Source organism: Plodia interpunctella, chromosome 3 (assembly GCF_027563975.2).
Source record: "Plodia interpunctella isolate USDA-ARS_2022_Savannah chromosome 3, ilPloInte3.2, whole genome shotgun sequence".
Classification (NCBI taxonomy): Eukaryota; Metazoa; Arthropoda; class Insecta; order Lepidoptera; family Pyralidae; genus Plodia; species Plodia interpunctella.
The window spans coordinates 7,359,849-7,382,160 of record NC_071296.1 but is presented as its reverse complement, the minus strand read 5'-3'; the positions used below and the strand labels follow the sequence as shown (position 1 = coordinate 7,382,160).

Sequence of the window (22,312 nt, the reverse complement as noted above, 5' to 3'; positions counted from 1 at the left end):
TTTATCACTGCAAATAGATAAATATGATAAAGGAATTACACTCTGGCGCAAAATAAAAAAGCTTTACTTTGGAAGAATTTTTTTATTGCTTAGGAGAAATAATTATAAATATAATTTTGTTCATCAAAAACCCATGAGGAGATATCACAATTTCACTAGCAATGACTATAATTTCAATGGCATTCAAGGCACAATTTTCCAATAATAATTCAATCAATAAATTATTTCCTCAAGGATATTTTGAAAACTTATTTCATAAATCAGTCCACCACATATTACATCTCATCACACATATCAGTCAAATAATACGTATATGGCGAGATCTTGACACAACACAATCTGTAGCAAGTATAGGCAGGGTAAATGGTTAAAAAACCAAACAAAGCCTACAAGTTAACATGAAGTACATTATTTGAGACTATCACTGATTTGAGCACAAGCTTACTTTTAGTATACACAAAATAAATGCAAGTGGCAATGATCTCATTTCATTAAATAAGAATTGTGGTCTACACAATATATTAATAAATATTATATCAAAAATTGTATTATGATAAAGGTAAAGATCAAAAAGAACACTTTTACTGCTGAAAATATGCCTAGCATATGCAATAATTGGTAAATTACATTATGATATCATTGAACAATATGATATGTACCTTGCTCAAATGATTTTCGATATTACAAAATGCCCTAAAGGCAACACCGAGACAAAATGAAGTCTTAGATTTAAGTACTAGATGTACTACTTTTCTAAACAAATATTAGACAACAGTATTAAGCTTACATATCTAACATTAAATTGAGCTTATTTAATAATAAAAAAAGACATGCATACATTATCCTTGTGGAGTAACTTGGTTGTATAAATAAATATAACTTGCATGTTATTGGTATTTGGTAGTGTAATTTTTAATCTCACATGGAATCTTTGATGTGTTGATAATGTATTTATACATATAATTTATTATAGTAGGTAGTTTCTTATGCCAGTTACTCCTCAATTTTTAATGTTAAAAGATATATGCAATCATAACATGTCATATATTTGTATGTGTAAATGTCATTATCAGCTGGAGTGCCAATCACTATCTGCAGTCAAGCTGATAATATATCACACAATGTACCTACAACAGCACTGATACAACACAGCCCTGAGCAAATTACACACTTTTGGAATGAAAGCACATAAAATATAACAAAGAAAAAGATATGCACCATTACATAGAAAATATTTTTCCTTTGTTGCAGTTCTATTTATTTTGAGACAATTTCGAGTGCAAGTATTTATGTGGCTATATCTATATAAAACAAATGGCACTAAAATTATACTTTTATCCAAAAAGTAATCATCAAAAATGTTTGAAGTATGAATATTTAAATTCATGTCTCATTTCTATAGTTCATGATATAGGTAATATGGTTATAAAAATAGGTAAATAAAAATCTCATAATAGGCTATCTTGACATGGATGGCAGTATTTATGATGCAACCCTACCTCAATAATTTACAATGACCATTAATAGGTATCAAATTGTTTTCTTTGTTATGTATCTATAAATTATTGATTTATTAATTCTTCTTTCCAAACACAAGAATTCTGGTCAACATAGATGTAATGCAAGGGACTTGCTTCTGTTGGTGCATTGGAAGTAGATCTGGTGTGTTGGACTCAAAGTCTAGAGCCACTCTTTGACTAACAAGAGTCAAAAGAGTAAGTATGTCTCTCTCTGTGCCAAATGAACGCAGCTCATCACACAGGGCTTGCATGAACCAGGAGCCGCGAGTAGTATTCCTCCAGGAATAATAACCGGGCACAGTAGAAAATGCAATCAAGAAATCTGCATGTACTGGGATCCTATATTGGGTGCTGGAAGACCCATCAGTCTCAGTGATATTAGACAGTGTTATGCCGCCATCAAGTTTATCGCCCTGGCAAGCTTGTATGAAAAATAACTTTGGTTTACCTGCTAGTGTAGGACATTTGTCAGCCGTGAAATGGTACCATAAGTTTTCTGCCTTGTAATGAGTGTCTTTAGCATAAAGTATACCTAGCTCTCCATGAGTCAGCACTGCGATTAACAGACAATCATCATCGCTATGGTCCATCTCCGCGACCTCTTGCACGTGAGCACTTAGAGTACGGTATGTTAAATTTTCGAATACCGTCACACTAAAACCAAGACTTTTTAAGACCCTGGCTAAGTTATTACTGTCTACATTAGTGCCTGTTCGAGGCTTTAGGTTATGGATGTCGAAGTACTCGTGGTTAAAAATGATCGCCACTCCACGACGCTTATGATCCATTTTGTAATACAACGCGTTACGATGTACTGGCATCTGAGCAATTCGAGGACGGTCAGAAGCACCATGACTGCCCAATGCGTCGCCTTCGTCGTTACTACCATTGGGCCTTTGTTCTTCTCCATTTCCATTGTTTGTTAGCTGTTCTTCTGGCTGTGACATTTTGCGCGAGTTAATGATTGATAATATCAATCTGCGACTAACAAATCCACAATATTTTACTGAATTTAATTAAACTTAGCTTTAAACACCATAAGAATTTGTTGAAAAACAGAACAGTAACCAAACCACTCCACAATACGTGAAATATAAATGACGACGAAGTTAGTTATAAATTGTGAAAAACACGCTCACTTGCTCACCACCACTAGCGTTTGTAATGAGGACATAAAATATAAGTGTTGCCAACTGCTAGCTGTACCCAGTTGCTCTAGCAACTGGGTACAGCTACGTTTTTTTAAAAAGTTGCTAGATTGCTAGTTTTTTAATCCCAAAAAGCTGCTAGAATCTGTGAGAGCGAAATGTTATTTTTTCGACATAGACCCCTATTAGTTTGTAAGCAATGTAAAAACTATGTTTTTCCTTTTTTTGCTGAGTAAAGTATTTCTTTCTTTCTTAATTTCGTTTATGGGATATGTCAAAAAAAGTGCTCACATCGAAATTTGGTATTACAGTGGTTCAAAGAACAGTGGGTACAAATGGTAGTCAAACAGCATTTTAATTATACTTTAATGAGTACAAAAAATACTGAATATTACTATTTCAATAATATATGGAGTATTACTGCACATTTATCCCGCCAAAGTACAGCACTCTATGTTAGGTACACAAAAGCTTTGCCGCCTTTTGCTATGTCAATTAAAACGTTTATTTTAGAGTATTTTTTATTAATTCATAATTTAGATATTTTTATACATATTTAGAGTATTTTTTATTAATTCATTTTTTACTTTATTAATTCTTTCATTGTGTAAGAATTCGTTTGTGAAAATATACAACAATGTAGCATATTCGGGTGCCCAAATATTGGGATATAAGATAAAAAACTTCGAAAATTATGGAATATGTCTTACGCTGTAAAATTTTCGAGCCACTAAACGGTCGAAAAAAAGCTCGGAACACTTCACACGTGAAGACTTATTAAAATATGGACTTCATACAGGTAAGATCTTCAGTCAAAATCAAGTTATATCAGTTTATGACCACAGTTGACCAAATAATGCAGAACACAACCTAAAATAGTGTTAGTATTTTCAGGATAATCCACTAAATATTTCCTTTTTCCTTTAAACTCGCATCACGATTGCGTAGAAGGCATTTTTGATAGTAAATTTGCAACAATATTGGAAATTGGCGTTTTTTGCCTCCATTGGCAATAAGTTTGTGTACCTTAGTTGTACCAGTAGCGCCATCTGCGCTGAGCTTTGCGTAATATGCCCTATTCAGTTTTATTATTGTGTTTCATTGTGTGAATTTTAAAAACATTTTATTTTATACACTGGCAACTAACCTATTTCATTCGCCGGACGGAAGTAAGTGTAGTGGACGTGGTTTATTTAAATTACTTTTACTGATTGTTTGGGTTGGTTAAAAAGGGTTTATGATTTAGAGGGGGCAGGGGCGGGCCGCACCAGGGTGTCACTTTTTTTGGGGTGTCACCCACCCGGACTCAACTTTAGGAACAATGTATAAACATGAAAAAAAAAGATTAAATCGCTATCACAATTGTCTTCCACGGGGATTCCTCCACAAGCACTAGCTCAGCTTTTATGTATAATTCGGGAATTCCCCCATTTACTTTTTATTAAGCTTGTTATCGAACACAAAGCAATACAAAATATAAATTTAGATTTGAAGATAAATCTCAGTTTGCAGCTGAGATGCATCTTTCAACGCATGAAAGATTAAATAATTGAAAGTTATTAATATTTTTTCTGTATCCTAGTTTTTATTGTGTTTTGTTATTTGTTTAATATTTTAAATATAAATATTGAATGATCCATGTCGTTTACCATATAAAATTTATTGCTTTTTACTTTCGATGGCGGTAACACCACCAACTTCCCCACCGGGTGCTAGCTACGCCACGGAATTAAATAAAGACCTTGTTACCTATTGGAAATCCATCAAATGTTTTCTATATTTCTCTGATGTGACTGCATGGACTTTTTTCCACAATCGCAACACCTATGTTGCGATTTTGGTTGTCATGGTAATTAAGACGCAACTATACAATGCATAGGTACTTTAACATGAGGATTACGATTTAATTTTGTCAAGTATTACAATAATGTCGATATTTAAAGTTAAGCATTGGTGGTCAAATATCAAATTTCAAGATAATGAAATAAAGTCAGGCATCCAGAATGCTGGCTGTTTGAGAGTGAATAGATTTAGTTCATACAGCGACGGGGATTGTATTTTGGTCGGCGAAGAATATTTGCTCAAAATATACAAACCAAGTCCAAACCAAGAAACATCTGATACACTTTTAGAAGCTCATTTGAGCGATGTAATACTACAGATAGAAACTGGCAAATTTTTAGCGTGAGTTTTACTACTTATTATCATTGGCTTACTCCCATTTTGTGACGCACTTTGCTTCTCATGTAGATATTACCTAGGTATACTACATACGTATATATAAATGTACTCCGTGGTATACTAGTTAGTCCGCAAAGTGCATATAATAATTTAGGTATAGATCTGTATGTTTGTCCATTTACTGTGGTATTACATTATTATTAAAATATTCCTTACCTCCATCTAGTTCAGACATAAAAAATAACAAAGGTACAGATTTACTTTTTCGACTTTTAATTCTTTTTATTTTAGGGGTGCTGCAGACCGACAAATAATTGTTTTACATCCCCAGTGTTATGCCATATACGAGTTACGTAGAAAAGAAGGACACACTGATGCCGGTTAGTTCACTACCCATTTGATAATAAGTAATCATTTTTACTCTTTACGTAGAAAGCCATAACATAATGTCCTACATGAAAACTGCATTAATTTATCAGCTCCCAGAAATCTCAGCCACAGTGATGTTACCTACTTAATTTTTTTTAGGGGAGCAAAATGCTTTGGAACTTGTGATAAAACATTCGTTTCCACAAAAAGCACACAGTCTAACTTACGGTCCGTTTGGGAACGTTAAGAGCAGAGATTTCATCTGCATACAGAGCTTGGATGGCCACCTCAGCTTCTTTGATCAGGCTTCGATTTTGTTCACGTGCATTTTCGCTGACGTAATCATCCCAGGTCCTGTGTGTTATATTGCTAGCAGCGATTTATTCGTCATTTGTAAATCTACGTGGGTGTTAGAAATATACAGGTACATAATTGACTGCATAATGTTACTTTATAAACTCACATTTAACATTATTGATCTAAGTGAAGATAATTAATTTATGAGAAATTCTACTTAAACTTTTGTTTCTCGGATGTCGTTACATCATGCAATCTCGCTCGTTCATGATATAATGTCGTCCGGCGTGGTCATAAGGCTGCAAATGCTAATACATTTATAACGCGTAGTTACCAACAGCTGAGAGAGTTCAGCGAAATAAATGCGCGACTTAAGAAAAATATACCGCAATGGATTTACAACGCAGGAGAAGAAATATCCACGGTACAAGTCATACAGGTAAATCGACTATAAACTAACATAGCTTTTTTCTTCTATTTGGCGCTTTTGACTAATCGTAACACAATGATTATGTTGCAGACCAGCAGCAACTTTTCAAGCGTCGTGGCTCTGGGGGAACGACATTTATACTGTTTCCAGGATAATGGGCTCATGAAGTACATGATAAAGTTTGATTTTATTCCCATTTGTTTCCATGCATATCTAATTGGCTGGTATTATGGTAATTCAAAAAATTTTACAATAATTTAATATGTAACATACATTGCTCAGTGAAAATCTGTGTAAAAGAACAGATAAACTATTTTTTCAGAGCCAACCGCAAGGTTGCTAATAATGGTGTCCTCAGAGGATTCGAAGTTATTTGTTTACGAAGGCACTACATTATTATGGTCATGTGACTTATTGCACAAAGCAATAGCTATATCTAGATGTTTCTTGAGATACCTGCCAGGCGGCTTGATCACTCTGTCAGCTGATGGAGTAGTCACTGTTAACATTATGGGAACAGAACCAGATTTGAACGTAAATGCTGGTTCAATGATGAACGAAGTTATTGATCCTGATGTGATTCAAGCCGAATTGGACGATGTTGAAGAACAATTAGAACGAATATTGGGTAATAAAGGCGAAGGTAATATAATGAAATCAGATTAGGAAAGTTTAACAATAACATCTACATCAAATATCTATACACCAAATGCTTTATTTCCAGAACCAAGCTATTCAATCGACCAACTCGTTAAAATCAAGGCGGATGTAGGAAAACCAGTACAAAATCTAAAAGGATATTCAGATGATGAAGTTTTACATTTACTGATGTGTCCCTTAGTTATTATAATGACGTGCGACGACCCTAAACTCATTCAAAGTGTTCAAATAACTTATCATTGCAATCCACCTTTTGCGTGTTCGGATTCGACAATATGTTTAGACGAAATAAATGGAAGTGAAATAATAGAAACACAAGTTTTCATGACAAGCGATACGAACATTGCACAAACTACAGTTGAAATATTCTTCACCATAACAGATTCTGTTGGCAAGATTGGCGTATTTTCTAAATACATTATGTTGCCAATGAGTCTTTATTGTTCACCAACAGATTTAGCGTCAGAAAATGAATTAGAGTTACGTATTACTTCGAACCATCCATGCATAGAACTTGCAAAAATATTTACAGGTGAATTTCAAATATTGTCATATACTTCATGTCATACATATATATGCATCAAGGAATTAGTAGGTACTCCGCTAATTCCATGACATGCACATAAACTGATTTGGTGCTCTATCAAATGTATTCTTCTATTTTAATGTGACAGATTTTGCTGAAGAGGAATTATTAAAACACGGGAGTAACCCAAATGTCATCACATTAATGTACAGGAATACAAAGGGTAATGTAACAATTAGAGGACATGGAAATTATTACAGCGTCGAAACCAGTGATTTTTCGGAAATTATAGCAGTAATGGATCACTTCATAATCAAGCTTGAAGATCATTACGCGAGAATGGGTAACAAAGATTTTAAATATCACATCGAAATGGAAAAGGAAACCAATAAACAACTGATTCACAGGTTTTTGAAAAGCATTGAGAGTCACGCAAAAGAAAGAACAAAGTTGAAGAAATTTGAGGTGAATAATTTGGTAATGTTGTCTTTGTCTTCATTTTACATACATGATAAGAAGAAAGATATCCTCTTCTAACGAACTTGGGTCACTAATGTCAAAAGCGAATGACTAGATATAAAACTCGTGAAGGTTTTGAGTTTATAACTGACACTAATAAATCTACAGACATGATATTTCAGGACGACTTGAACGTGCTCCAGAAACAGTTCACACTAGTCCAGAAAAAGTTACTGGTGCAGTACGGGTCGCTGCCGCCGCGCGACTGCGGCCCGTTGGAGCTCCTCATGAGGGACACGCACGGCCGCCTCGTCGACACCGTTAAGGAAATTTTACAATGCAGAGAAAATGTTAATAGGTACTTAGTCAATACATACTTATTTGTCACAATTAGTTAAAAACACTAACGAAAATCTGTTTTACCTATTAACAACGTAAATCTTTTTGGTATCAAGAAAAAAGTAGAAAGAAATAAAATAAAAATAATATAGATCCGAGAACTGAACCTTGAGGAACACCTATGAATTAAAAACAAAATGATAATTTTAAATATCCTGCATTCATCGCATTTTAGGGCTGGAGGGAACTTAGCGTCCGTAGGTCATCTTATTATTTACATCTTGAAGCGAGCTACCCAGGACGAATTCAAAATCAAACTGATTGAGGAAATGCTGGCTTTGGACACACTTTACGACTTATACCAAGTAAGTGATTTGATTAGCCACTACGAGATAACAAAAAAACCTGTAATAAATTATTGAACTAATCTCTAGTTTCATTACAAAAAAAGAACTGTAGATATAATGTACACAACTTTCTTGATTCCAGGAATGGGAAGAATCGGTTACTCAGAGTATTTCTTATATCCTGAACCACGTTTTACAGAAATCCGAAAAAGACAAGGAAAAGTTGGCGCCAGTTACCGAACAAGGCATTTTATCTAACATTAACTTGAAGAGATTCTTAAAACAAATTCGCATGGTTTTGGAAAAAATGTTCTCTGAAACCATTGTTGATGATATGAGTCCAAATGTTGAGAAGAAAACTTATACGCGCATTGAAGAATTCGTAGAAGTCTTATAGATCAATATGAACGTACTAATTTAAGACCTTAAGTAAAAAGCATTGTTGATTTGGAGTTTACACAATAGTGAGGCAATTTAAAATGCGTATATGTACATTATTATTATTATGTATTAAGAGAATATAAAATGATACAAATAAACTACACTGTACAAACATCAACAAGCTTTATTCCATTAGAGAGTTAAATATAAATATTTAGATTCACTCTGGCGTATCCTACAACGATCTAAGATAAATGCATCAGACACAGCAAAATATTCTTCTTTTGTCTGTAAGTTTAATGAAGCACAACGCGGATATTATAATATGCAGATATTGAAAACCGATATTGGGAGAAATTCTGAAATTATCACAGAAAAGTAATATAAATTAATTATGTATCAATAAAACATATTGTTCAACTTGTGGTTGCCTATTTAAACATTTAATGCATAAAATAGGGACTTCACTATTTTATGCATCAAGTCAAGTTAAATACATTTTTCCATGTCTCAAAAACAAAAAATATATGCGAGAAAAATACAAATTTCACCTCAAATGTTGGAGTCAAAAAGACATTTGATTATAGTGTTTAATTATGTGAATGCATTACATAGGCAACTACCCCACTCCATCTTGTGTTTCTTGTACTTCGGAATAGTCTCGAGAGCATGGTAAGCTACGTCATAGTGGTAAATTCCTTAAGATTCCTTACAAGCTATGTTCAAGCGACGTGCAGCAATGTATAGAGTACGAGGTTGAGGTACAGAATGTGTACGATCAGCATCATCACTTTGTCGCGTCATTTCTTCTTCGCGTCCTTCAGTCCAGCGCCCGCGTTGAATTTGAAGAATATTATGTCGCCGTCCTCCACTAGGTAATTTCTGCCTGGAACGATAATTATTTGATATAATATTTCAATACTGAAAGTTTTATTTCACGCCTTTCTAAACCTATTTTGCCCTGGGAAAATTAAAATATGTAATGCTTTATTTCTAATTTTTGGTTAAATACTTTTACGTGAAAACGTGTAGATTTCAATTTATAACGCTGATTTCAAGGTCTTAAATTAGCTAGAATTAGTAATTTAAGAAATACACGATTCCGAGATTTGTACACGGTTCTGGCTTGATGTTGTCAGGAGGACTGCGTGCCAATAACTAAGAACGACTACCGTGAGAAATATAGAAAAAAAAGGATGAGAGTGGAACCTAGCGTCAGACGCTATACGGTTCAAGAAGGAACCGGGAAAATGTTCAGATGAAGAAGAGAAAATAATGACGAAGATTTCCGCATGGATAAAAGCCGACCAATGAGATAGCGGGACGATCTAAACTTTTCAAAAGAATGGCTAGACTGGCAAGGAAAGAAACGGTGAAAGAGAGAAATGCCTACATTTATCTTTTCCACCGTATTTTTCTGTGGGAGACAACCAACCTTGCTGTCGATATTTGCCGGCCGCCTTGCAGCTGGCCTCGGAGCCCTCCTCCTTGAAGTCCTTGAAGTGCATCACTTCGGCCATGATGAAGCCCTTCTCGAAGTCCGTGTGGATGCGGCCCGCCGCTTGCGGCGCTTTCGTGCCTTTCTGGAATTGTAAGTAAATATAAAATTTAACTCCAACGGTGTTGCTGCCACGCCCCATTGCTCAGTCGCGCTGTGTCGTCCTTCATGTTGACATCCGTAGACGGATCAAAGCTTACTTCAACGCACGTCAGTAACACACCCTGGTGTCATAGGACATAACTACTAACCTGAATGGTCCAAGCTTTGACTTCATCGGGGCCGGCTGTGAAGAAATATTCTAGTTGTAACGCCTTGTAGCCTGCTACTATAATCTTGTCCAATGCACTGCAATATTAAAATTAATATATCTTTTTAAAATTTGGTTAGCATAAAAACAGGGTAATCAGAAAAGAGTTTCGTCATCTTGAAATAAATGAAATAATCGACATTCATTTGTAAGTTTAATTATTATTTACTTATTTGAGTACATTTTTTCTGTGTCTCAACATTTTTGGAAAACTTGAAACTCTTAATATAACGTTTTCGAAAAAACAAAATAAACTCGGTTACCAATCCAATACATGGATTGGGATAGGAATAAAAATATCGACAAGATAGTATAATTACCTGGTAATATTGTGTTCCTTCAGGTAGGCTTTCTTTTCCTCGGGGTCCATCTCCATGAGTTTGGTTTCTAAAACGCCCGAGAACGGGATGAGAGGCGCTCCTGGGTCATTCTTGTCGATCCACTCTTTCAGTTTTGGTAACCTGCAAAATTTGTTGTATGAAATTGATGTGTGTGCATGGCCGATGCTCTTTGAAAATGTGTATATCGTGTATATCGAATATTTAGAGATTTATGTGAGTTTCTACGGCTAAAGGTACCTTAGGGACGACGATTATGCGACGTATTATGCGCATCACTGCATAGTATAAAACAAAGTCGCCCTCCGTGTCTGTCTGATTCCAAGCTCTACTGATTTTGATGAACTTTTCACTTTTATTTAGACCTCACGTGAAGCCGGGCTGGGTTGCTAGTCTATAAGGTACCTTTTCTCGCAGAACGACACATGTGTATAGTTAGCTTTAGTCAACTAAGTGTTAGATAAATATCAGTAGGTATCACTAATAGTATTAAACAAGGTCGCTTCCCGCTGTCTGTGTATGTATGCTTAGATATTTAAAACTACGCAACGGGTTTTGATGCGGTTTTTTCAATAGATAGTGTGATTCCTGAAGAAGGTTTAGGAATAAAATTTATTATGTTTTTATCCGAGCGAAGCCAGGACGGGTTGCTGTATTATAAAAGGGTACATACCACTTATTTTTCTTCCTAATGTAATCCTTTTCCGATAAGTTTACGAGATATAACGCTGGCTTCGATGTCAAGAATAGATATTTGTTCAATACTTCTATCTGAAAAATAAAGAAAAATATTCCGTTATAGGGTGCAATAATAGTAATGGTGTTATTCTTAATTAACTCGAGCTTCCAAGTGGAAAAAATTACAACATGACCTAAGATATGTATCCGATACAAGAAAAGGGTGCATCTGACTACTATTTCAAAATTGATTAATAGAAATATTTTGTAAGAATGACCTTATTTTTGAAAAATTAAAAATGTTCTTCCGTATGAAGGCTAACAACTGTCCAGAGAAGTTGAGTCAAACTTTCCAGAAATCGAAAGGAGATAAATCTGGAGGGAGATGTATTACGTGATTGCTATTTAAATTGAAATATCAAGGCAATTAGTTTCGTTAATTTATTTTATTTGGAGACGTTACAGACTAATATTATAACGCGATAGTAAGTTTATCTGCTAAACCAATCTTCTTGAAATTTTGCATTTATGTTGTTTGGAGTATGGATGAAGGACATCATCATTTATCCCGGAAAAATAACTGCACCCGTGGGAAAAAAACGCGGGTGAAGCCGCGGGCAAACGTTGTTACCGAATTAAAAAATATTTATAGGTCCTTACAGACTAATGTTGAAATTGTTTCAAACGTTAAAGAATTAATAGGTCGTTTTATCACTTACATCGGCGGCGCTCCAGTCACCAAAGCGAATGTGTTTCTTTTCGTCAACTAAGACGGCCTTAATTCTGCACAACGCATCCTGTAATATTAAATTGCATATTTAAAACTTACTTCATTAGAAATATTAACATTTTCATTTTTTTTTATTGAGCATAAAATTAATTACAGTTAGTTAATCAAGTGTTTCGAATATTTTTCACGACTTTCATCTCCATCGTCCAATATTTGGGATTGGGTATATTCTAAATTTAGAATCCAAAATATTATTATTACATATTCAGGCTTGAGTTTCTTGTCCCCGCCGCGGCTGACGACCCGGTCCAGTTTCTCCCAGTTCTGCAAGAGCTGTTCCTCATCTTTCAGCCTCAACTCCTCGCCGATAGTCTCCAGGTCTCGTATGGGGTTCACGTCGCCGTCCACGTGGATAACTTCCTCCTCCTCAAACGCGCCTTTGTACAGACAAAATATATATATTTAAATTTTTGTAAAGATAAAAGCCCTTTTAAAAAAAATAAATTCATATTGAGCGACATTGAAAAATCTATGGTTGCAATATGGTCTTTCATAGGTTTTTCGATATCAAATAATATGAATTTCATGTGGGGCATGCGCGATTGGACTGGTTATAGTAGCCTGCGTGATAAATACTTGACCCTGTGATTAACATTGGAAACGTTTTAAAATTAGAAACGTCATTTTATTTAACAAATAATAATATTTATTTATTTTATTTATATTATCAATATTTTTTTCTGTCCATCCATAAATTATAATCGAATACAAGTCCTTCCAACTGAATCTATAAATAAATTTTAATCGAATCTAAGTCCTTCCAACTGAACTACCAAAATAATATAAATAGAAAAAAAATTAAAAAGTAGGACTAGATCCTTTATCCGACTGTTTCATATTACATATTTTGTTAACTTCCTCGGGAGGCCTAGATAATAATAAAATTATAGATTGGTAACGTGTATTTGTTCTTCATTTAAGAAATACTAACGGCAAAGGTTGAATATGGCATCGCAAGCTTTAATGTGAGACAGGAAGGCGTTGCCGAGTCCCTGCCCCTCCGCCGCGCCGCGCACCAGCCCCGCGATGTCCACCACGTTCAGGAACGCCGGGACTTTGCTGAAAACGACGTCATTTATTTATTTTTTTATTTCAATTTATAGATTTGAACATATTTAAATTCAACATATTATGTTTAATCAGTAACGTTTTACAGATAATCAATGACTATTTTACACAGCTTAAATATGGGAAGTCGAATGTTGGAATTTGATATGTAAGTTCCTTGGAGAAGGATAGCTCTAAGACGACTAGCTCTAATATAGTGCTATACAATAATATATAATCTAATCTAAATATATTATATGAATGAACTTTAAAGGATATCCCGGGCCCGGTGGATGCTAGCTGTATAAATCTAATAAAAAATTAAACTTTTTAATTTGGTCAAGCGTTTACAGGCCGCCTTAGAGGGCTTTCCGAAATTCCCGTTGGAAAGGCAAATGACGATATTTTTATTTTTTCGCCAACAAAACTTAGTACTGCTCACCTTGCTGGTTTGTGATACTCGCACAGGTAATCGTACCTCGCATCTGGCACCGGCACCCTACGTGCTGAAACAGATACAACTTATTAGATTTCCGTACAACAGAATAAAGATACAAATAAAAAAAATAATACTGCACCTGCAAATGATAACATGCTCATAAAAATGACAATGTAAATGAAAACATAAATTTTCTGTACGAAATAATAAATTTACGCAGTTGTTTTAAGACGTTTTATTTATTCTAAAACAGAAAATCGATAATAATCATGAAGTTAGATATAAAACTGAAGAAAACACTGCTATAAAGAAATTATTTTAGAAATATTGCTATTTCTTTCATCCGTGGCCCGACCTCTCTTTTTTTTTGTATAGAGTTATAACTTAGATACTTTGCAACGCGCAAGAACGGACGAACACAGCGAAAATAAATGTACTTTGCTTCAAAAAATTCTTAGTGTTTTCTCCAATTTTATGCAAAATTTCATAATAAAAGTACGCTAATACTAATAATAACAAAAATATAGACTAAAATAATGTTACTTTGCAAAAAAGTGATAGGTTTTCTGCTCACTCAAATTTTACAAAGATATTAAATCGCTTATGGATCCTCTATATTAGTACTATTAGAAAGACTTTGACTCTGTTCACCCAGGTATTCTTCACCCATGTTTATATTTGAATGGCTAAGAATACTAAGACTAGAATGAGAAACGGCCGTAGTATCGGACATGGCCTTTCTTAGTACGTCTCCGCAACACTTCGGGTACTCTGCAAACGGATTATCTCGAGAGCGCAAACGCAAGCCTATGTCAATCATCAATTTGCATCTCGCTTCATAGGTCTTCAATATTTTCATGTACAAATTCAAAACAGTGTCATCAAAATTGTGATTGTGGGATTTCAAATATACGCCTATATATATTAACCCCGATACCTGAATACTGAGACCGGGATACTTAGGTCGTAAGGCATTTAACATACAACACGCTTTTGTAATAATATTTCCGACACTCTGTTCTAAATATCCTAAATTCGGTAGTTGGTTTAGATCTAGTACAGGAAGCGGTTTACTTAGTTTGAAAACAGTTATATCCCAATAAGCGTGCGGCTTCGCCAAAAACTTTTCAAGGCACTTCGCCTCGCAGAACAAATATGAATTTCCACGATAACTTGCAGCGAACTGCTTATCGCCTCTAACAATCTTTTGTCCAGGAAGGTTATCTGCATATGTAACTATGCAAATACCTTTTTCATATACGAATGTAGGATTTACAGTTTTTATAACAGCTGGAATTTCCGGTACCCTAATATTATAGTTGGCTACTAGATACAGATGTGGAAGTTTCAATGCGTCACTCTTGTGGTCCTCACATACCCAGAAAAGTTCATTCCTGAATTGCAATATACCTTTTCTATCAACAGGGAAACTGCTGTGGCGTAAAACGTTTTTACGCAAACAAAGAGGACAAAGATTTTTATAATTTGACATTCTACGTTCGAATGTTGCATTCGAAATGCACATTCCGTCCATAGAGACTACACCAGAGTTAACGTTTTTAATATAGTTGTATACTTTCAGAACGATATCTTTTATCAAAATCTCAGCCTCTTGTAAACATTGCCATTTAGATATGTTTCCATTTATAACGTACATATTTTGATAATCATCATTTATCCACCCTCGCACGCTATAGCTTCTTTTTTGCCAGTGATCAAAACGGTGATTAATAAATGGGATCGAATAAGGTGGTTTTCTTTTAAGAATATCAATATAACATTCATTCTGAGAATTACGTACAATTTTGTCTACGTTCGAATCAATATCAAAAATAATAAGGGGATAGAGACCTACTTTTTCGAGCTCCATGGCTTCTGAAGGTGTTTCTGGAAATCCATCGAATACAAAACCATGTGTGACTACACGGTGGTCTGCAATCGTAGCATGCACCGCTTTCATTACTATATCGCTACTTATGCATTCGCCATTTCGGAGCGCTACTACAATTCTGGATGCTAATTCGGTCCAATGAAAATTTTCTAAAACATGCCGCAATGCTACACCTCTTGACAAGCATAAAAATCCATATTTTTTTGCTATCTTGGCAGCCAATGAACTTTTCCCAGATTTTGGTGGTCCAATAATTCCTATCCCAACCGAATATTCCAAGAATGATCTAATATTGTTTGGTTCTACATACAGTAGTGGATTGTTTCTAAACTTGATTACATTATCTTTTCCGTTAATAAAATAAACATAGGCTCGATGCAATATTGCAAATACGTTGTTTTTTACTTTATTTATTTTGTAAGGATTTGAAATGGCATGTGGATTTTCGAAAACGTAGACGGGGCACATACGATTGAATTTGCTAAAGAAATAATAACCATGCGACAGTAACATTTCTGCAATGTCACAGCTAATTATAAATGTTTGTTCGAAAAATGATTGATTACGGTTTCTAAGATTGGTTACATTAGATAAAGCTAGTCTTAAAACTTTAATCAATGGCTTTGTACTGTTAATATTTGTGACTTTAATCTTTTGTTCTAATAAAGCTTCATTTAAATTTTGAATATTCTCATCATCTACTTCATATATACCTTCCAACCTCATATCAATTCTTTCACGTGCTTCATCTGGGTGTTCCCACACATTTTGATCAGTAGGTTCTGGATTTTCTTGTACGATTTCGTTATACGTGTTAAATAATTTAGTATCTATGTGAGCGTCACCTGCTGGATTTGCATCCATTACAAAGCTCTGAGCGGAAAGTTTTGTTGTTGGTTCTGCAAAGAACACATTTTCAAGAATTTCTTCACAAATCAATTTAATTACCACATTCCTGGTTATAATCTTCAGCCACTCTTGTTTTTCCAAAACCAAATGTTCTTTGGCTTTTGCTTTTGCGTCGTTTAATTGACTTTTCCACATTTTGAACATTATAGGAGACATACGTTTTAATGCTGTTTCTGAATCACTATCTAATTGAATTACTAAGTCTGGTATACAATTACATGGCATCATATCTTCTACTTCAGTGGGTAACCTTGGAAATCCATCTAACACAAACCCCGTACTCCAAAAAGGTTCATCAAACCATAGCTTCTTAATCAATTTTTGCGTTAAAACAGGTAGTATCCCTGTACCTCTTTCGAAATATTCATAAATCATGCGACGTAATTCAGTCTCATTACTTAGTATATCAGACAAGAGATTTTCATTTTCTTCACTCATTTGAAAATCTACAGCACCACCTTCATCCATTGGAGTATCAGTAAAAGCATTTTCATATTGTCGTCCTACTCTTTTCATATGTCTTGGCTTCATAAAATCGTTAATAGCTTCAGCATAATCTATATGTAATAAACCTAGTTCTTTTGCAAGATATTTGGAAATTGTAGTTTTTCCACTTCCAATAGTACCGATGACACAAATTTTTAAAGCGGGCATATCTTTAAAAGGGAAATTATAGTATTGGTAAAGTGTGATATCTTTTAGAAACTGTTGCATGTTCTCCTCTTTTGAGAAATAGTTTAATCTATTATCACACTTTACAGAAAATTCAGGTTTACCCTCCCATAAGATTCGGTCTTTATGATATGCTATAGGACCATATACATTTGTATCACCTAAAAATTGCGGCTGATTATAAACAAGAAGATCTTTTGGTGTAACTTCTTCATCATCTAATCCTTCGGCTTCGTCACCTTCGTTTATTTCAGGTGGGACACAATAGCCAGTACGTAATTTTAGCAAAACTTCTTCAAGTATTGCAACATCAGTCTTTGCTTCTATTTCTACTTCGATGAATACTTTGTATTTATCTTCTAATTTTAATTTTATACTATCCCAATCTTCTTTAAACTTTTCTATTTTCTCGGCAAAAGAAGGAGACTCATCTGTGGGTGTCTTCTCAACATCATCTGCTTTTGTAAGTGAATCAAAGCCAACATCAACATTAACATCCATTTTTTCAGTGGACGACTCTCCTTTAAGCTCGCGTTTGATGCGCATAAGTGGATCCTTAGCTAACATAAATCTTGAATAATAATTTTTAGTCGCTTTTTCTACATTTGCATAGTGCTCCAAAATATCTTCGTTAATTTCCCTGTTCTCAATTATTGCAATTGTATAATCAGGTAAAAATTTTTGATCCCTAAGATGATCCCAATATTCAGGGTTAGAAGGAAAATCGTCAATGATATATTTTCCATATTTGTGTTTTAATTTTGTGGCCTCCTGAGCAGTAGTGTCGATTTCAGACAATATCTTAATCAATTCTGTCATCAACTCTTCTATAGTAGGTTCAACTTCTTTTTGTAAATCATTAGTTATTATGTATTCTTTGATAGCTTCCGTAACGTCTTCCTCGCCTAAGCAAGGTATAGAAGGTATCTTTGTTGCTGTTGTTAGAGTCTGGGGTGCATATTGTATGCATATTTGTTTATCACTGACTGCCGCTTCACAAGTTTCTATGTCATTTAGAAAAGGTAGAAACGACAACAGCTGGTGTATTTCATTGAAATTGTTTAGCGTTTCCTGGCTTATTTGTGGGAGGCTATCTTCAGAAACACTTTCAATTTCATGTTCTTCTTCCAAAGGTTCATATTCTTCTTGTTCTTTTAATTTTTTAAGTTCTTCTTTGATTTGCTGAGCTTTCTGTTTTTCAGCGTAATTAAGTATTTCACTGAGCAAAGGTATATATTCCTTTAGTTTAGTGGAAACATTTAAATACCACATATCCAGCTGATTAATTCTTTCGTTTTCTATATTATGCCACTTTTCTAATCTAGCATCTTCTATTGTGGCACTTATTTCTGATAATACATTTTCGGAAAATCTTTCATATTTTTTCTTTCTTTCAACTTCTTCCAACGATTTAAAACAAATAATAGGTGTGTCAAACAACCATGATAAACATTTTGAAACCATAGTTTTACCAGAACTCTTAGTGCCTATAGTTATAACTCTACACGTCGGTTCCAAATATCTAAGCTTTAAATAAGGTCTTGGATTTCTGCAGAATGAAATTACAGCATCTGGAGAAGATAATAGATAAACATGTTTGAAAAAAGAAACTGCTAACTTGGGCTTCCCTCTTACAGACTGTCGATTTTTTAGTTCGACAGGGCATCTATTATACCAAGGGGATGCAAAGCGATTAAAATTAACACCGCCGTCTCGAATAACATTGGACTCTTCAATAAATTTCCAGAATTCTTCTATTTCATCTGGAGGTTCCTCGAGATACAAAGGTTCTGGTATCAGAACTGGTTTTATTGGCAAGTAGATGAATGTTTGAGTTATTAAATGCATTATTTCATGGTTAGAGGTTCTAGCATCTAATTTAATTACATGTTTAGGTTCAAATTCCTTTAATTTGTTTTCTAAGAAGGGTAAAATGTTTTGTTTATAATTACACAACTGCTCTATAACGTTTTCCACAAAACTAGTAGGTTGTCTGCAATTATATTTAGGATTAAAAATGTGTTGACTATGGGGATATTCATAATCACTTAAAACATATTTCTGCGGCCACCTGATTTCAGATTCAATTTTTTTATCAAAATGTTCAACAGTGTTTAAGCCATTTGTATAAGTTATATATTTATGGCTCCTTTTCGTCACCAAATCAATATCTGGACAAGTCATGTAAAGTACAATATTTGGTTTGATTGATAAGTTAAACAAAGAATCCAACTGTTGAAGTAATACTGATTGTTTTGTATCATAATAAGGTTTTCGGGAGTATATTACATTAGAACATGGTTCTAAAATAAACTTGGGTAGTTCCGTGAGTTGTGGCTCCTCTTCTTCTTCGCCAGCCTCAAGCTGTTCTTCTTCCACCTGAGCTTCTTCTTGCATTTCTTCATGATAACTTACTGAAGCATTTGATCCTATATCTGTTTTAGGTGGTTTTGATTTCTTTTTCTTCATATTGCAAATCAAATCATACATAATACCTTCCATTAAATCAAAGGAGTCTTCTGAATATAAACTTGTCATTAAGTATTTAAGATCTCTATCTTTAGTTACAAGAGGGATACCTGATATTACATATCCACGATTTTTAATAACAGGAGATTCCAATTTCATTTTCAATATTGTCAATATTGTATCAAATTTTAAGACCTTATTATGTCTCATGTTATAATCCATACATTTACCAGTCAGGCTTTGCTGGTCCATCTCATCAATTATAATATTTCTGGGACACAGGTGAACACAATTATACTTTTTAGAAATAGCTTCACCAAGGGTGTAAGCACCTGCACCAGGTTTGTTCAGTATTAAATAACAAGTAGGTCTTGAACGCACATATAACTCTTGGGCATCCGTATCTGTCCAAATATTATGTAATTCTGAATGTATAGGTAAAGGAATTCCAGTATTGTTAATGCCCAAGACAGCTGCAGCCAGATGAGCATCTTTCTTTTCTTTATGTTCTGTTCTCCCCTTTTTAAGCAAACCTATGTTTCCATTGTACACAAAAGTCTTGTCTACACATAAATCTTGATAGTGAAATTTGTTAATAATTTCTACATTTTTTTTATACTGATCATATTCTATCATTTTCAACAAAATATATGTATTACATAATAAACTTATAATGATATTGAAAAATTTGATAGTGTCAATATTTGACATCATTTTGTTTTTCGAGGTTGTCATTTACATATGAAATGCCAGCATGTTTGACATAAGAAATAAGGTAGGTTTGACTATGATTGTGATCATGGAAATGAGTATCTAATAATTCCATGTTTGAGATATAAATTGAGTTATATGTCGGAAAAAAAATTAAATATCGTGACAAATTGAGAACCTAAAATGGAGTTGTATCACATAGTGCAATACCTGATTGTTTACAGGATCATATTAATATTCAGTATACTTATACATTGATAACTTTCTTATATATATACAGAAACAAATTATTGGTTCTTTATCAATTTGTAACTGTAGTTGTTAAAGTCATAATTTATTGACATACTTTTTCCTGGAATTAAAATGGTAGCCTACATGGTGAAGAGGTAACAAACAAACTTACTTTCACATTTATGATATTAATTAGAATTATGTGTATGATCATGTCAAATGCCAGAAAACTAGTCAACAGTTTCATCCAGCAACATACTTCATACTCTAGTGACACAACAAGTTATAATAACTATGTTTAGATATGGGTTTTGAGAAAGTAAAAAATTATTAGGTAAATAAAATTATACTTATTTTCATTAGGATCAATGGTGCAAAATGGAAAGTTCTCGGCAGCTGCTTGGCTCTTTGTCAACACATTGAAAAATGTGGACTTTCCAACATTGGGCACTCCAACTATTCCCACTTTCAAATTAGTACCAACTCTGCCAATGAGAGGTTTTCTTTCCGGTTCCTCTACCTTTTTAGGCGGCATCCTGAAAGTTAAATAAGTACCTGATCATAAGCAGGAAATAATATTTAAAATATATAGGCCGTCCTGGCTTTGTTTGGATAAAACTATAATAAATTGTACATCTAAACGTGATTTAAGAGGAAGCTCTTAAATCACTCTATCTATTAAAAAAGCTCATCAAAATACGTTGCATATATTAAAGATCTAAACATACATATGGACAGAAGCGACTTTGGTTTATACTATGTAGTGATAGTGATTAAGTATGGCAGTGAGGCTCAAGGATATGAGAAAAATTTGCAATATGATGTACGTTTTAAAGAATACAATGCAATCTCAGTGTAACAGTATAGGTTTGTACACTAAATTAGCTGTAGAGGCAGTTTGGATAACCTAATGCCTACGTGCGAATTTAAATGTTCATATTAATACGTCACTAGTTGAAATCACTAATTTTAAATTAAAATGATAGCAACAATAAATCATAGTTTTTACTACCGACCTTTGTAATTATTTTAAGATAAAATATTATATGGTACGCGTGTGCTTATGGTGCTCCAGCTTTGCATTGCACCGCACTTCATTCATCTGTCAGTACTGTCAGTCTTTGTTTTTTTTTTTGTTTATTCCCTCGTTTTTTGAGGAGGCAAAGGGTACTAGCCCATACAGCCAAGTCTTTTGTATTGAATATTTATATATAAATAAGAGTGGCTAATATCCACTGAAGAAGAAGGCATAAGCCAAGTCTGTAGTGTACATCAAAAATTGAGGCCTAATAGGCCTAGTAATAAATCCAAATAAAACATAACCAAAAATATAAATATTTTTTTAAGTCCAATCAAATTTCCATAAAAGTATTTGTTACAAATTCATAAAAAGGTTTAAAACATGCAGGATTGGATAAGAGTTCCTGAAGCGAGCGCGGGATTGTGTCAGTCTTTGTTCTGTCACACAAAATATGGTCATAAAGAAAGCAAAGCAAAGATGTTGGTACAAAAAATAAGAGAATACTTTCAAAACTCTACTGTAGGTACTAGGATGAGCAAAAAGTATTTCTGTACCTAAGCATTCAGGTACCACATAATAGGCACCTACAATATATTTACAAGAAACTTACCAAAAATGTCTTTATTTTTAAATAATCTTAAATGTACTTTT

The 22,312-nt window shown here is 34.1% G+C and overlaps 4 protein-coding genes across 4 annotated transcripts; 1 reads left to right on the top strand and 3 right to left on the bottom strand.

The window, feature by feature from the left end:
* Positions 1–67: 67 nt before the first annotated feature.
* LOC128682685 (caspase-1-like) lies at positions 68–2,694 on the bottom strand. Its single transcript, XM_053767545.2, has one exon. The coding sequence runs from the start codon at positions 2,465–2,467 to the stop codon at positions 1,574–1,576; it is 894 nt and encodes a 297-aa protein (XP_053623520.1). The 5' UTR covers positions 2,468–2,694; the 3' UTR covers positions 68–1,573.
* Positions 2,695–3,861: 1,167 nt separating this feature from the next.
* On the top strand, positions 3,862–8,831 carry BBS9 (Bardet-Biedl syndrome 9). The gene is made up of 11 exons (XM_053769068.2): positions 3,862–4,852; positions 5,141–5,229; positions 5,378–5,642; positions 5,846–5,954; positions 6,036–6,177; positions 6,268–6,588; positions 6,670–7,137; positions 7,280–7,596; positions 7,773–7,948; positions 8,165–8,294; positions 8,419–8,831. Exons 1-11 carry the CDS (start codon positions 4,596–4,598, stop codon positions 8,671–8,673), a joined length of 2,529 nt encoding a protein of 842 aa, XP_053625043.1. The 5' UTR covers positions 3,862–4,595; the 3' UTR covers positions 8,674–8,831.
* Positions 8,824–21,760, bottom strand: LOC128683430 (uncharacterized protein). Its single transcript, XM_053769067.2, has 11 exons — positions 21,657–21,760; positions 20,991–21,176; positions 13,761–13,817; positions 13,203–13,330; positions 12,473–12,648; positions 12,201–12,278; positions 11,477–11,574; positions 10,786–10,926; positions 10,407–10,503; positions 10,093–10,240; positions 8,824–9,543 (listed from the first exon to the last, which is right to left on the bottom strand). Exons 2-11 carry the CDS (start codon positions 21,173–21,175, stop codon positions 9,458–9,460), a joined length of 1,194 nt encoding a protein of 397 aa, XP_053625042.1. The 5' UTR covers position 21,176; positions 21,657–21,760; the 3' UTR covers positions 8,824–9,457.
* On the bottom strand, positions 13,978–20,983 carry LOC135309686 (adenylate kinase 9-like). The gene has a single exon (XM_064437054.1). The coding sequence runs from the start codon at positions 20,431–20,433 to the stop codon at positions 14,359–14,361; it is 6,075 nt and encodes a 2,024-aa protein (XP_064293124.1). The 5' UTR covers positions 20,434–20,983; the 3' UTR covers positions 13,978–14,358.
* Positions 21,761–22,312: the final 552 nt, after the last annotated feature.